This window comes from Artemia franciscana, chromosome 8 (assembly GCF_032884065.1).
Source record: "Artemia franciscana chromosome 8, ASM3288406v1, whole genome shotgun sequence".
In the NCBI taxonomy this organism is placed as follows: Eukaryota; Metazoa; Arthropoda; class Branchiopoda; order Anostraca; family Artemiidae; genus Artemia; species Artemia franciscana.
In genome coordinates this window covers 30867046-30880291 of record NC_088870.1, presented here as the reverse complement: position 1 = coordinate 30880291, position 13246 = coordinate 30867046, and the positions used below count along the sequence as shown (strand labels likewise).

The window sequence follows — 13246 nt, the reverse complement described above, 5'->3', positions numbered from 1 at the left end:
GGAGGATTAACCCCCAACCACTCATTGCACTCACGGCCGAAGGTAGTAAATCCGGAGATCAGTTCCTGCTCTACACAGATGCGAAAAAGTTAAAATAAAACAGTTAATACCAGTATTTTAGTTACCAGTATTAAACAAATTATTAGTTTTACGTACTCATGTTTACAGAGGTGGAGTGTTGTATACCCTTAGGGTATACAACTAATACTCTACTGCAGCACCAAGCCATCTCAGGGCAACACAGCTACGCGTGCTCCTCTTCTATCCCAATCTATCCAAAGTCTCCGTATTTACTCCCTATCAGGAAATTACAATTTCTCTTAAACCTTTCCTAACGACACCCTTCCCCCCACCTTAAATGAGGACAATCTCCCTTCAGTTTAGCCTTAAACGGTTGGATGAGAAGGACAATCTTTGGCAATCTGTCAAACTTCATCCTCAGATCGTTCCCTAGCCATCTCAATCTTTTTCTCATTATTTTTTAATAATAAAATTAACAAGACATTTGCGAATCTCCTGCCATAGTTTTGACAACACCATTCTAAGTCTCGTATTTTCTAGCCAAAACGCACGAGGGAGCTTGATTCTACACCCGACGAATTCTTAGAAAAACGTCCCAGAGAAGAAGAACTTTCTCAAGAGCCAGTCACTCAGGCTCCAGAAAGTATTCAGAGAGTGGCAGATCTCCGAAGGTCTTTATTAGGAGGACGAAGAACTACAGGTTTGGCTGTAGCTGTGGAAGAAGGACTCAGATCTACTGTTTTTCGGCCTTCCTCTTCTGCTACCAAGGAGATAGAAATTAGCAGCGAATCAGGTAGCAGCATGTCATTTGGTTTTCTTCTTTTTCTTTCTTCTTAAACATATTTCGGTTTCTTCGTGCATTTATGCTGTGAGTGTAAGTGTGCTTAACAGTTAGTATCAAAGTATCAAAGTAAACAAGTATTAAAGTAAACAAATGTGCTTAATGTGTAATGTGCTTAACACTCTGCAAGCGTACTGACCCAAAATAGTGATACTGGGGGGGTACCTGAAACCTACTATAACCATATGTGTCTTGAACAGTCTTGAAAAGTACAAACAAAATCAAACTCAATGTTTGATATATAATGCTATTAATTAATTAATAAATTAAATTAATGCTATTAATTTTTGAATGATCACCTGTTCAAGATTTTCTTTCGCTGTAATTTATTTTCATTTTCAATGCTGCAATAGCTGGAAAAGAAAATATTTGTGATATAATTCGTTTTCAATGAAGCACCAATAACGTAGTAAGTTTTAAACTTTTACACTTAGGGAAGGGGGCAGTATCCAAACTCTTGTTTGTAGTGAAGCTATATTTGTCTTGAGCAGTCTTGGAAAGAACTATAAAATTAAACTAAATATTTGATATATAATGATATTAATTGCTGATAGCTCATCAGTTCTAAATTTAATTTTGTGTAATGTTTGTGTTCGTTTTCAATGTTGTAATAAGTACAAAAGAAAATATTTGTAACATAATTCGTTTTCAGTAAAGCTCCAATGACGCAATAGGTTTTAGGCTTTTACAGTGAAAGAAGGAGGCAAAACCCAAAGTCTTTTTTGTAGAGATTTTTGTTCGTTTCAAGTTTGCTTTCCATATTCAGCTTAAGCTGTACTCGTTTTAAGATTTATTTATTCGTTTATATAAGTGCCTGTCGTATGATTGCCATGATTGTTTATTTAATTTTGATTGTTATTTAATTTAATAACATTTAATTATTTAATTTAATTATTATATAATTTGATTGTTAATTTTTAATAGTAATTTCTTCTTTTTTTCTTAGTTTGAGTTATTGTAGGTTTCTGTCTGGGTTATTTTTTTTTGAGTTTGAGTTTTATAGTTTGAGTTATTCCAGGCTTCTGCCTGGGGTTACCTAGATGGGAATCAAGATGACAGCCGAGGCCCTCTCTTAGCACGGCTATGGTGCGGTTTGGGTCGCCGAAGCTGTATCTCCGTCTCTAGTGTATCCTTGGGAAGTCGACCACACTACCTCAAAGTGGTGAAGCGGTGGCAACATTCCGTAGCTACATGCCTAGCGAAAGAATGGCTAAAGTGTGGAGGCGCCGACGGACTGGGGACCTGTCGGTCAATAATATTCCCACGAAACGTTATGAAGAAAGCAGACCAAAGAGTGTCAAACCAGGCTACGGCATTCCCGACAAGCGATGCGTTGGATGATTTACCGGCGTCTCCTTCGAAAAATTGGCGAGCTGGACACCTGTTGAAACGAAGACAATCCCTTGCAATAGGGTGCTGGAACGTCTGTTCGATGAAATGTTTGACGACCCAGACTTTCATAGCTGGTGAAATACATCGCCTAGGCCTCGACATCCTCTGTGTATCAGAGACAAGAATAAATGACACACTAGAAAACCATGAGATAGCAACACCAGATTCAGAGAACTCTTTCTTCTTTTATAACTCAGGACCCAAAGATGGTAGTGGCAGTGCAGGGGTTGGATTTCTCCTTAACATCCAAGCACAAAAAGCTCTAATAGAATGGGAGCCCGTATCATCTCGCCTTGCAAAAGCTAGATTCCGAAGCAAACTGTTTAATGTTACAGTGTTTGCGGTCTACGCACCCACAAGGGTCAGCTCTGAACAAGCAATAGATACGTTTTACGCTGAACTCAACGAAGCTGTAAAAAAGACCCCCAAACGTGACCTCCTCATTATCGGTGGCGACCTCAACGCACACGTCGGCAGCAGACAGGCAAACGGCGACAGGAGCCTTGGAATTCACGGGTATGGCGAAAGATGCGAACGAGGAACCAGATTGGTCCAATTCGCCCAAGCGAACAACCTCGTAATAGCAAACACCCTTTTCAGACACAAGCCCTCACACGTCATAACCTGGAGATCCAGAGATGGAAGGACATCTTCCCAGCTGGACTACCTACTCGTGTCGTCACGTTGGAGAAGCTCGATCCAGAACTGCAGAGCCTACAGAGGACCTGACACAGGTTCCAAGTGCGGGTCGGATCATACCTTGGTCAAAATGTCTGTGAAGATCAGGCTAGTGGCTCGTAAACGGAAGGAACCCCCAAAAAGATTTGACGTTGCCCGTCTTAAGGACCCGACAGTAGTAGAACAATTCCGTGTTCAGCTTTCAAATCGTTTCACCGCCCTCGAGCATGAACACTCAAATGAGTCTCCTGAGGACGGGAACTCGAGCGGGTCGTCGGTTAACGAAGATTGGCAGAAGTTCCGAAATACACTACAGGAGGTAGCTCTCGAAACTCTTGGAAGAGTGAAGCGAAAGCGAAGACGGTGGATGTCCGAAGAGACCATCCGACTTGCAACGAAGAAAAGTCTGTTACCATCACGCCACTCAGCTGAATTCAAACAGCTACGCAAGCTATGTCACCAGTCGGGCAGAAAAGACAGAAGGAAGTACTGGGAGAATATGGCGGTGGAGATGCAAAAAGCAGCTAGCCTGTCTGATACTAGGAAACTGTATCAGCTGCTTAAAGAGTCCACTGGGAAGAGGTCGAAGAACTCGGCCTCTGTAAGAGACGAACACGGTAACATCCTAACGAGTCGTGACGAAGTCGTTGACCGTTGGAAGCGCCATTTCCAGAAACTCCTAAATCCCCAAGTCGACCCTTCATCACCTGCTCCAAATCTTCAAGTGACCCAACCTCCCCCACCTCCTTCATCAACACTCATTAACCAATACGCAGGAGTCAAAATAGAGCCCCCTGACGAAGAGGAAATCCTGGCAGCAATAAAGAAGCTGAAGAATCATTAAACGCCGGGAATTGACGCCATACCAGCAGAAATCTACAAGGCAAGCCCCAGGCTTCTTGCACAGAACCTAGAAAAACTGCTCAAGAAAATTTGGGTACAGGAGGTTCTCCCAGACGATTGGAAAGTTTCAATTATCATCCCCCTGTACAAAAAAGGGGATAAAGCTGAATGCAAGAATTACCGGGGGATATCGCTCATAAGCATCGCTGCCAAAATATTTGCCATGATTTTACTCAACCGCTTCAGCTCAATCAGAAACACGACCACACGCCCAAACCAGGCGGGCTTTCGGCCAGGAATGGGCTGCATTGATCAGCTCTTTACACTCCGGCAAATTCTCGAACACCGCATGAAACACAATCAGATTACTATAGCCGTCTTCATAGATTTTATAACGGCCTTTGACTCGATCGTTAGAGATGGCATATGGGCTGCGATGCAAGAGGACGGCGTCCCTGATAAGCTGATACGCCTTATTCAGGCATACTACCAACACGTTCGTGCCTGTATACAAGCTGATGGAGAGCTGTCCTCCCTCTTCGACATCGATTTCGGGGTGAGACAGGGCTGCATCCTGTCCCCCATCCTCTTCAACTTTGTTATCGATTGGATCATGAAGCGCGCCATGCAATCTGCCAGAGGCGTTGAAGTAAGCCCTGACTTCTCCATCAAAGACCTTGACTACGCGGATGACATTGCCTTGCTAGAAAACGATATAGATCATGCGCAAGCCATGCTGTGTAATGTTGCTGCTACTGCAGATTTGGTTGGGCTGAAGATCAGTAAGGATAAAACCAAAATTCTGACAAATTCTGAGGATGTACTCACAAGGGGCATCTCTATCGACAACTCCCGTTTAGAGGTCGTTGACCAGTTCAAGTACCTGGGATCCCTCATCGACATTTCCGGCGGCTGCAGTACGGAAGTCCAGAGCAGAATATCATCAGCATCGATAGTCTTTGCTCAACTTAGGAAGAACCTGTGGAGACAAAGAGACGTCCTACTAAAAACAAAAATCCAGATCTTTGAAGCAACCGTCTGCTCCGTACTCCTTTACGAATGCGAGACATGGCCCCTGAAAGCAGCGGATGTTCATGCTCTCAAAGTATTCGACCACTCCTGCCTGAGACAAATCCTCGGTGTCTCCCTCCGAGACAGAATTAGCAACGTCGAAATTCGTAGACGATGCCACCAGAAGCATGACATTGAAGCCCTAATAAAAAAACGCCGCCTAACTTGGTTTGGCCATGTTTGTCGGAGGTCAGATGACACCCTCACTAAAAAGGCGCTATACTGCAAACCCCTCGCACACTGGAAGAAGAAGCGAGGTGGACAAGTCAAGACCTGGCTTAACACACTCAAGGCGGACCTAGAGCCGATTGGTGGTTTCCGACGACACGGCCGAAGATGGGACAAGCAGTGGCTTGAAATATGTGCACCACACACACACGACCGAGCGGCTTGGCACTCAACCGTCTGCCAGATCATAGCGCCAGGGAGAGCTGAAGAGCTTGTGTCCTGAAACAAGTACAAGTACAAGTATTGTAGGTTTCTATTTCTTCTGATCATAAGTTTAATATGGCCTTTACTTTTCTTTAGAAAGCTTATTTTTTCTTAAAGTTTTCTTAAAATTAATTTCTGTTCGTTTATTTGTGCCAAAGTTTCAAGTTTTCCAAATTCCTTATTTATTTTTTTTACTCCAAAATAAATTAGCAGTTTTGATAAGAAGTAATAAATTAAACTGAATATTGAATATATAGCGATATTAATTGCTGAAAGCTCACCAATAAAAGCTCAGTAATAATAAGCAACTTTTGTACTGTGCAACAGCACAGTACAACTTTTTTACTGTGCAACAGCCGTTGCACAGTAAATCAAAGTTAAAATGTAAATCACTAAGTCCAAATAATGGGCAGTTTCCACAAGTTACAATCCTTGCCCTGGTGACTAGGGAAGATCTCTCAATCCCTAAGCTATAGTAATTTGAATTTTGGACTATTTGAACAATGGCTATTTTGAAATTTTGATAAGATGCATCTGGAGAAAAAAAAAGGCACAAGGAGAAGGGGGGGGGGGGTCTTGTTACTTTTTAATCACTTTCGATTCTAAAAAACTTACAACTTAGATCAGTTACAATTCTCGTCCTGGGTACTATGGAGGATTTCTCAACCCCTAATTTATAGTAATTGAACTTTGGACTATTTTGAACGAAATGGCTATCTAAAAATTTTATCGGATGTATTCGGGGAAAAACACGTGAGGGGAGAGGGGTAGATACCCTTCGATCTCGTTTGGTGACTCTTAAAACGGTAACTTGATCTTTCAATTTCCAATCAAACGAGCCATCTCTGAAGTTTATGCGACCAACCCTTACATAAAACCTCATATGGCGTCGGGGCATAGCTTATACCACTTGCTCCCAGGCTCTGGGGGGATTTGTCGACCCTGGGATTTGTTATTTTATCTCTAATTATTTTGAACAAAGAACAAAGTTTCCCTCGGATCTTTTTTTACTCTTAAAAAGTGAACTAGAACTTTCAATTTCCAATCAAATGAGTCCTCTCTGAAAGTTATACGAGCATCCCTTTCATAAGAACCATATATACCCCCAGGGCATAACTTACAACGCCCGGGCCCTGGGTAGTTGTGTCGACACCTGAGTTTTGTTAATTGACCTTTTTTTTTTTTTTTTTTTTTTTTTTTTTTTACAAAACTATCTCAAAATTTTCATCAGATGCATTCAGGGAAAAAAGGTGGTGGTGGGGGGGGCTAGTTACCCTCTGATCACTTTTGGCTCTTGAGAAGGACACTAGAAATTATGATTTCCAATCGAATAAGCCCTTCCAAAGTTTATACGATCATCCCTTCCATAAAAACCTTATATTCCCCCAAGGCATATTTTACAACACTTGCCTCTAGATTCTGGGGGAGGGCCTGTTTTATCCCTGGAGTTTTTGTTACATTATCTTTGGTCTATTTTGAATAAAATGGCTATATACAAAATTTGATTGGATGCAATAAGGGAAAAGAAGGCTGGGAGGGAGGGTTGATCATGCTATCTTATCGTTGGACTATTTCAAACAAACTGGCTATCTCAAAATTTTCATTTGATGCATTTGGGGAAAGGGTTTCTGTGTCGGGGGGAGGGGTAGATGCCCTCCGTTAACTTTTGACTCATATAAATGTAGCGATAACTATCAATTTCCAATCAAATGACCCACCTTCGAAGTTTATACGACCACCCCTTATATTAAAACCTTATACGCCTCCGGGGTATAACTTAAAAAACACTTTTTTCTCTGATGTTCGAAATATTTAAAAATGGCCATCTCAAAATTTGTATCGGAAAGATTAGAGGGGAGGGGGGGGAGGGCAAGGTGGGCTAGTTTTGCTCGGATATCTTTTGACTCTTAAAAAGTGAACTAGAACTTTCAATTTCAAATCAAATGAGCGACCTTCGAAAATTATACGACCAGCCCTTACATAGAACCTTACACGCCTCCGAGGCATAACTTAAAACACTTGCCCAAGGGCAAGAACCATATATGCCCCCAGGGCATAATTTACAACGCCTGCCCCCAGGCCCTGGGGGGGGGGTTGTATCGACACCCAGGTTTTTCGTATCTAAGCTCTGAACTATTTTTTAACAAAATAGCGATCATAAAAATTTTATCGGCTGGGTTTGGGGGAAAAAGGGTGTACGGGGGGGGGGGGGCTAGTCACCATCAGATCTCTTTTTACTCTTAATAACTGAACTAGAACTTTCAATTTCCAATCAAATGAGCCCTCTCTTAAGTTTATACGAACATCCCTTCCATAACAACCGTATTTTACCCCAGTGCATAACTTAGAGTGCCTGCCCCCGGGCTCTGGGGTTTTGTCGACACTGGAGTTTTTGTTATCTGACATTTGAACTATTTATAACAAAATGACCACCACAAAGTTTTTATCGGATGCATTTGGGGAAAATGGGGTGTGGGGGGATAGTCGTCCTCCGATCTCTTTTGGCTCTTAAGAACTGAACAAGAAATTTTAATTTCCAATCAAATTAGCCCTCTATGAAGGTAATATGAGTAGCCCTTCCATTTTAACCATATATGCCCCTAGGTCATAACTTACAACGCCTTCCTCCGGGCCCTGGGGTTGTATCGACACCTGAGTTTCGTTATCTGACCTTTCAACTTTTTTTTTTAACAAAATGGCTATCTCAAAACTTTTATCGGACGGATTTGGGAAAAAGGGTCGTGGGGGGGAGGCTATTTGCCCTTCAATCTCTTTTCACTCTCAAAAAATGAACTAGAATTTTCAATTTCCAATCAAATGAGAACTCTCTCAAGTTTATACGAGCATCCTTTCCATAAGAGCCATTTATGCCCCCAGGGTATAACTTACAATGCCTGCCCTCGGGCCCTGGGGGGTTGTGTCAACCCCGGAATTTCTGTCAAATGATCTTTGAAAGTTTTTTTTTTAATTACGATCTCAAAATTTGTATCAGATGGGTTTTAGGAAAAAGAGCGTGGGGTGGCTAGTTGCCCTCTGATCTCTTATTACCCTTAAAAACAAACCGAACTAAGACTTTCAATTTTCAATCCAATGAGCCCTCTCTGAAGTTTATAGGAGTATCCCTTCCATAAGAACCATGTATGCCCCCAGGGCATAACTTGCAACGCCTGCCCCCGGGTCCTTGGGGTTTTTTGTTGATATCGGAGTTTGTTATATGATCTTTGAACTATTTTTTTTTACAAAATGGCTATCTCGAAATTTTTATCGGATGCGTTTGGGATAAAAGAGCGTGAGGGGGTGGAGGTAGTTGCCCTCCGATCACTTCTGACTCTTTTACTGACGTTGCCTTTACTATAGGCAACGTATAGCGTTGCCTATGATTTTTTTTAATTATTATTATTCTATATTTATTTTTAATATCTCTTTTTTTTATTGTTCTGTGTTTGTGTTTATTTCAGTGATGATTTGATTCGTTGTATAATTCAGTAATTATGTACTGGTTGCGTTTTTATGGCACTTGGTACCTACCAAGTGACATATAGCGATCGCAAATTCTGTCGGTCTGTCTGTTCCGGTTTTGCTACTTTAGGCACTTCCAGGCAACCAAGGACGATGAAATTTGGAAATTTGGAAAAAATTGAAAGCGTATCAGAAACTAGACCAGATTAAATTAGAAATTGTCATTTCCCCGATTTGACCATCTGGAGGGGGGGGGGGGGGTAAATCGGAAAAATTAGAAAAAATTAGGTATTCTTAACTTACGAAGGAGTGATTGGATCTTAATGAAATTTGATGTTTGGAAGGATATCGTGTTTAAGAGCTCTTTTTTTAAATCCCGACTGGATCCGGTGATATTGCGGGGGAGTGGGGGGTCTAAAATCTTGGAAAACACTTAGAGTGGAGGCATCGGGATTAAACTTGGTGGGAAAAATAATCACAAGCCCTAGATAAGTGATTGACATAACCGGAACGGATCCGCTCTCTTTGGGGGAATTTTGGGGGGAGGGCTAATTCTAAAAAAAAAGAAAAAATGAGGTATTTTTAACTTACGAAGTAGTGATCAGATCTTAATGAAATATGATGTTTGGAAGGACATTGTGTCTCAGCTTTTATTTTAAATTCCGACCGGATCCGGTGTCATTGGGGGGGGGGGGGGTCCTGAAATCTTTGAAAACGCTTAGAGTGGAGGGATTGGGATGAAACTTGGTGGGAAAAATAAGTACAAGTCCTAGATACGTGATTGACATAGGATCCGCTCTCTTTGGGGGAGTTTTTTTTTTGGGGGGGGAGGTTAATTCTAAAAAAAACTATAAAAAATGAGATATTTTTAATTTACGAAGGAGTGATCGGATCTTAATGAAATTTCATCTTTGGAAGGACCTCGTAACTCAGAATTCTTATTTTAAATTCCGACTGGATACAGTGTCATGGGGGGGGGGGACCAAAAATCTTGGAAAACCCTTAAAGCGGAGAGATCAGGATGAAACTTGGTGGGAAGTCCAAGATATGTGACGGAAATAACCGGACCGGATCCGCTCTCTTTGGTGGAATTGGGGAAGTGGGGGGAGGGGGGGTGATTCAGAAAAAATGAGGTATTTGTATCTTACAAACGGGTGATCAGATCTTAATGAAATTTGATCTTGATCTTTAGAATGATCTTGTGCGTTAGAATTCTCATTATAAATCCCGACCAGATCTGGTGACATTGGGGGGATCTGGAGGGGGAAAACGGAAATCTAGAGTAGAGAGATTCGGATGAAACTTGTTGGGAAAAATAAGCACAAGCTATAGATATGTGATTGACATAATTGGAACGGATCCGTTCTCTTTAGGGGAGTTAGGGGTTGTTAATTTGGAAAAATTCTAAAAATTGAAGTATTTTAACTTAAGAACGGGTGATCGGATCTTAATGAAATTTTATCTTTAGAAGGAACTCATGTCTCAGAGCTCTTATTTAAAATCCCGACCAGATCTGTTGACATTGGAGGGTGTTGGAAGGAGAAACCGGAAATCTTGGAAAAAAGCTTTTAAATGTCTTAGATACCTGATTGAAGTAACCGAACTGGATCCGCTCTCTTTGGGGGAGTTAAGGGGTGGGGTTCAGTGCTTTGGCGAGTTTGGTGCTTCTGGACGTGCTAGGACGATTAAAATTGGTAGGTGTGTCAGGGAGCTGCACAAATTGACTTGATAAAGTCGTTTCTCCCGATTTGACCATCTGGGGAGCTGAAGGGAGAGGAAAAATTCGAAAATTGACGTATTTTTAACTTACGAGTGGGTGATCGGATCTTAATGAATTTTGATATTTAGAAGGCCCCCGTGACTCAGAGCTCTTATTTTAAATCCCGACCGGCCTTAAGCTTCTGATTTTCCTTTTAAAGCAACCTATTGATTTTTAGAATTTTGCCAGAGCTCATACCATATGAGCTCTTGGCTCTTCCGATTTCGTCACAAGTGTCATATGAGCTCTTAGGTCTTTTTAAAACATATTTGTGCTTTGTTTGTTACCGGTTGTTAAGCCAGCATGAATTATATTTAATAAAGATGTCGTCCAATCCAAACACATAGATTGGTCCTTATGGGCTTGCAACTCTTGGATTTCTTGATCGGTTAGGGTTCGCTGGACTTCCTTCCATACTGACATGCTCTCATCCACTGGGCCTTTTCCTTTATTCCACATCTCCGAAAGGCCACAAAGGTAGAGTATATTTTAGACCTGATTTCGCCACAAAGCATGTCTACCGTCCTTCAAACTCTCCAAATAAGCTGACTTAAGAAGCCGAACTTCAGATAGCCTAATTGTTTTCTCCCAGAATTTTACCGTTCTAACTAATCTAACACTCCTCAAAGCGGAAAGCCTCAAATCTCCTTTCAATACCACTGAACTAAACGAATCCTTCAAGCCTAAAATTCCCTTTAAATATCTTAGATGAAATACTTCTTACTTAGTGGCTTTACCGAAACCCCAAACTTCAGACCGCCAATGTAGACTAGAAACTACTTTTGTCTGGAACACTTTTCGGAATCCTCATAGGAGCTAGCTGGCCTAAATTACCTCTCAAAAACATATTTGTTAATCAATTACCCCTTAAATCACAATCTTGTACATGCCTAAACATCCCCTTTAGTGCGCTAAAACTTAAAATCCAGATGAACAAATTCCTCTTTAACCTCTAACATCACTCCTCCAAAATCAAATCAACCTCAGAATCTACCTCCCCTTTGCACCCAAATACTAAAACTACTGACTTCTTAGCATTTAACCCTAAATCCTTCTTTTCTAAATTTTATTTCATTACATCTAACTGCTTCTGAAGATTCTCTCCACCATTAGAGCTTATATCATGCGTAAATAACGTACATGATAGTGTAAACCAATCCAAAGATAAATAAGGAACTCCATTACTTTTCATAAAACTCTAAATCATTAACGAACAAGGAGAAAAGCTTAGGAGATGACGTACATCCTTGTTTCACACCCAAATGAGATGTAACCAGCCTAGAAAATTTTCTCATAAACTTCACAACAAACTTCATCCTCCGATACATATCAGCTAGGACCTCTAGAAAATAATACGGCAAGCCTGTTTTTAACAGACTTTAAAATTAACAACCTCCTATATGCTGAGTCAAAAGCACTTTTCAGGTCTACAAGAGCCACAAATAGTCATAATTAGTTACAAATTTATAAATAGCTAAATAAATAGCTACAAATTTCCTTCTCAATATTTCCAAAGTAAAAATATAGTCAACGGTGATGAAGGTTGATCTGAATCCCGCTTGCACCGGACTGAGTATTTCCTCCTTATCTAACCAATCTCTAACCCTAAATTTCAAAACATTGCAAAATAGTTTACTTACCACATTCCCCATAAAGATGTACCTTTCATGTAACTTTTTATTACCTTTCTTAAGGTAATAGATAAATATATCATAAATATATATATACATAATAAATACATACATAAATATATACACAAACAATTATTGCTCGTTTAAAGAAAGTTGATAGATAATAAGTATTTAAATATACAACAAGTCTTTTTTTTAGCTAATGAAAATGGGGGAGGAAATGATGGCAATTAATGAGCAACGCAATGAACTTGACTTTCACACATTGACAGAATTCAGTCTTGCTGAACAGCCGTCCAGAAGTGAGATTAGTGTTGATGTTCAACTATCAAGAGCCTTTAGTTATTTCTTTCCAGAATTCTGTCTTGATGAACAGACATCAAGAAGTGATATTGGTGATGAAAATGGTGAAGTTTTACTCTCAAGAGCCTTTAGATATTAAAGAGAATTTTATATATATTTTTAAACATGTTATGGCCGCCCCATTGAACAGGTTCTTCTTATCAATCGTACCGTCGTAATTGGCGACAAACAGTTTTGTTTTACATTGACTTAAATGATATATTTCAAGCTTGCTAAACAAAAACCATCAATATACGTAACTTATAAGTGATACATCGACTCTGTGTAGCAATAGTCACCATCATGAAAGCTTAAGAAACGATATAATGTGAATGCTAAAGTCTTAAAGCTCTTTAAAAATACATCTCATCTAAATTCAACGCGTTTCAAGTGTTTGAGCAATCTTTCCTAAAGAATTATGATGAAAAGTAGAACTGTAGTGTAAAAAATGAGGTTGAGGAAGAGGCCGTCTCCCTCATATACCGTACGTAATAGTTTGTGTTCATTTGAAGTTTTAAATGTGCATTTTAGTTTTAGCTGAATAAAAAGCTTTGTATATTTAATTTCGGAATATTTTTAGATTAAGCCAGGCAATCCTCTTCCCTACCTGCCCCTCTCCGTATAAATATCCCCTGGAAAGTTCCTCCAGAATTTTTCTTCTGCGTGGAAGAATCCCCCCACAGTATACTACCCCCCCCAAAAAAAAAAAATAATTCTCATGTTTCCCAATAACAAATGCTATGTACGAACAATGGGCGAATTGTCATCCCAAAAGGC

General features: G+C 40.4%; 1 protein-coding gene across 3 annotated transcripts in view; it reads left to right on the top strand.

Annotated features, from left to right (window-relative positions):
- Positions 1–13032, top strand: part of LOC136030292 (uncharacterized) — a 50691-nt gene extending 37659 nt beyond the window's left edge. For 2 of the 3 annotated variants that reach the window (XM_065709157.1, XM_065709158.1), the window contains exons 7-8: positions 562–817; positions 12327–13032. In XM_065709157.1, coding sequence (XP_065565229.1) covers positions 562–817; positions 12327–12361 — 291 coding nt within the window. In that variant the 3' untranslated portion in view covers positions 12362–13032. The remainder of the gene's footprint in view (positions 1–561; positions 818–12326) is intronic. The other variant, XM_065709159.1, reaches the window with a different exon arrangement.
- Positions 13033–13246: the final 214 nt, after the last annotated feature.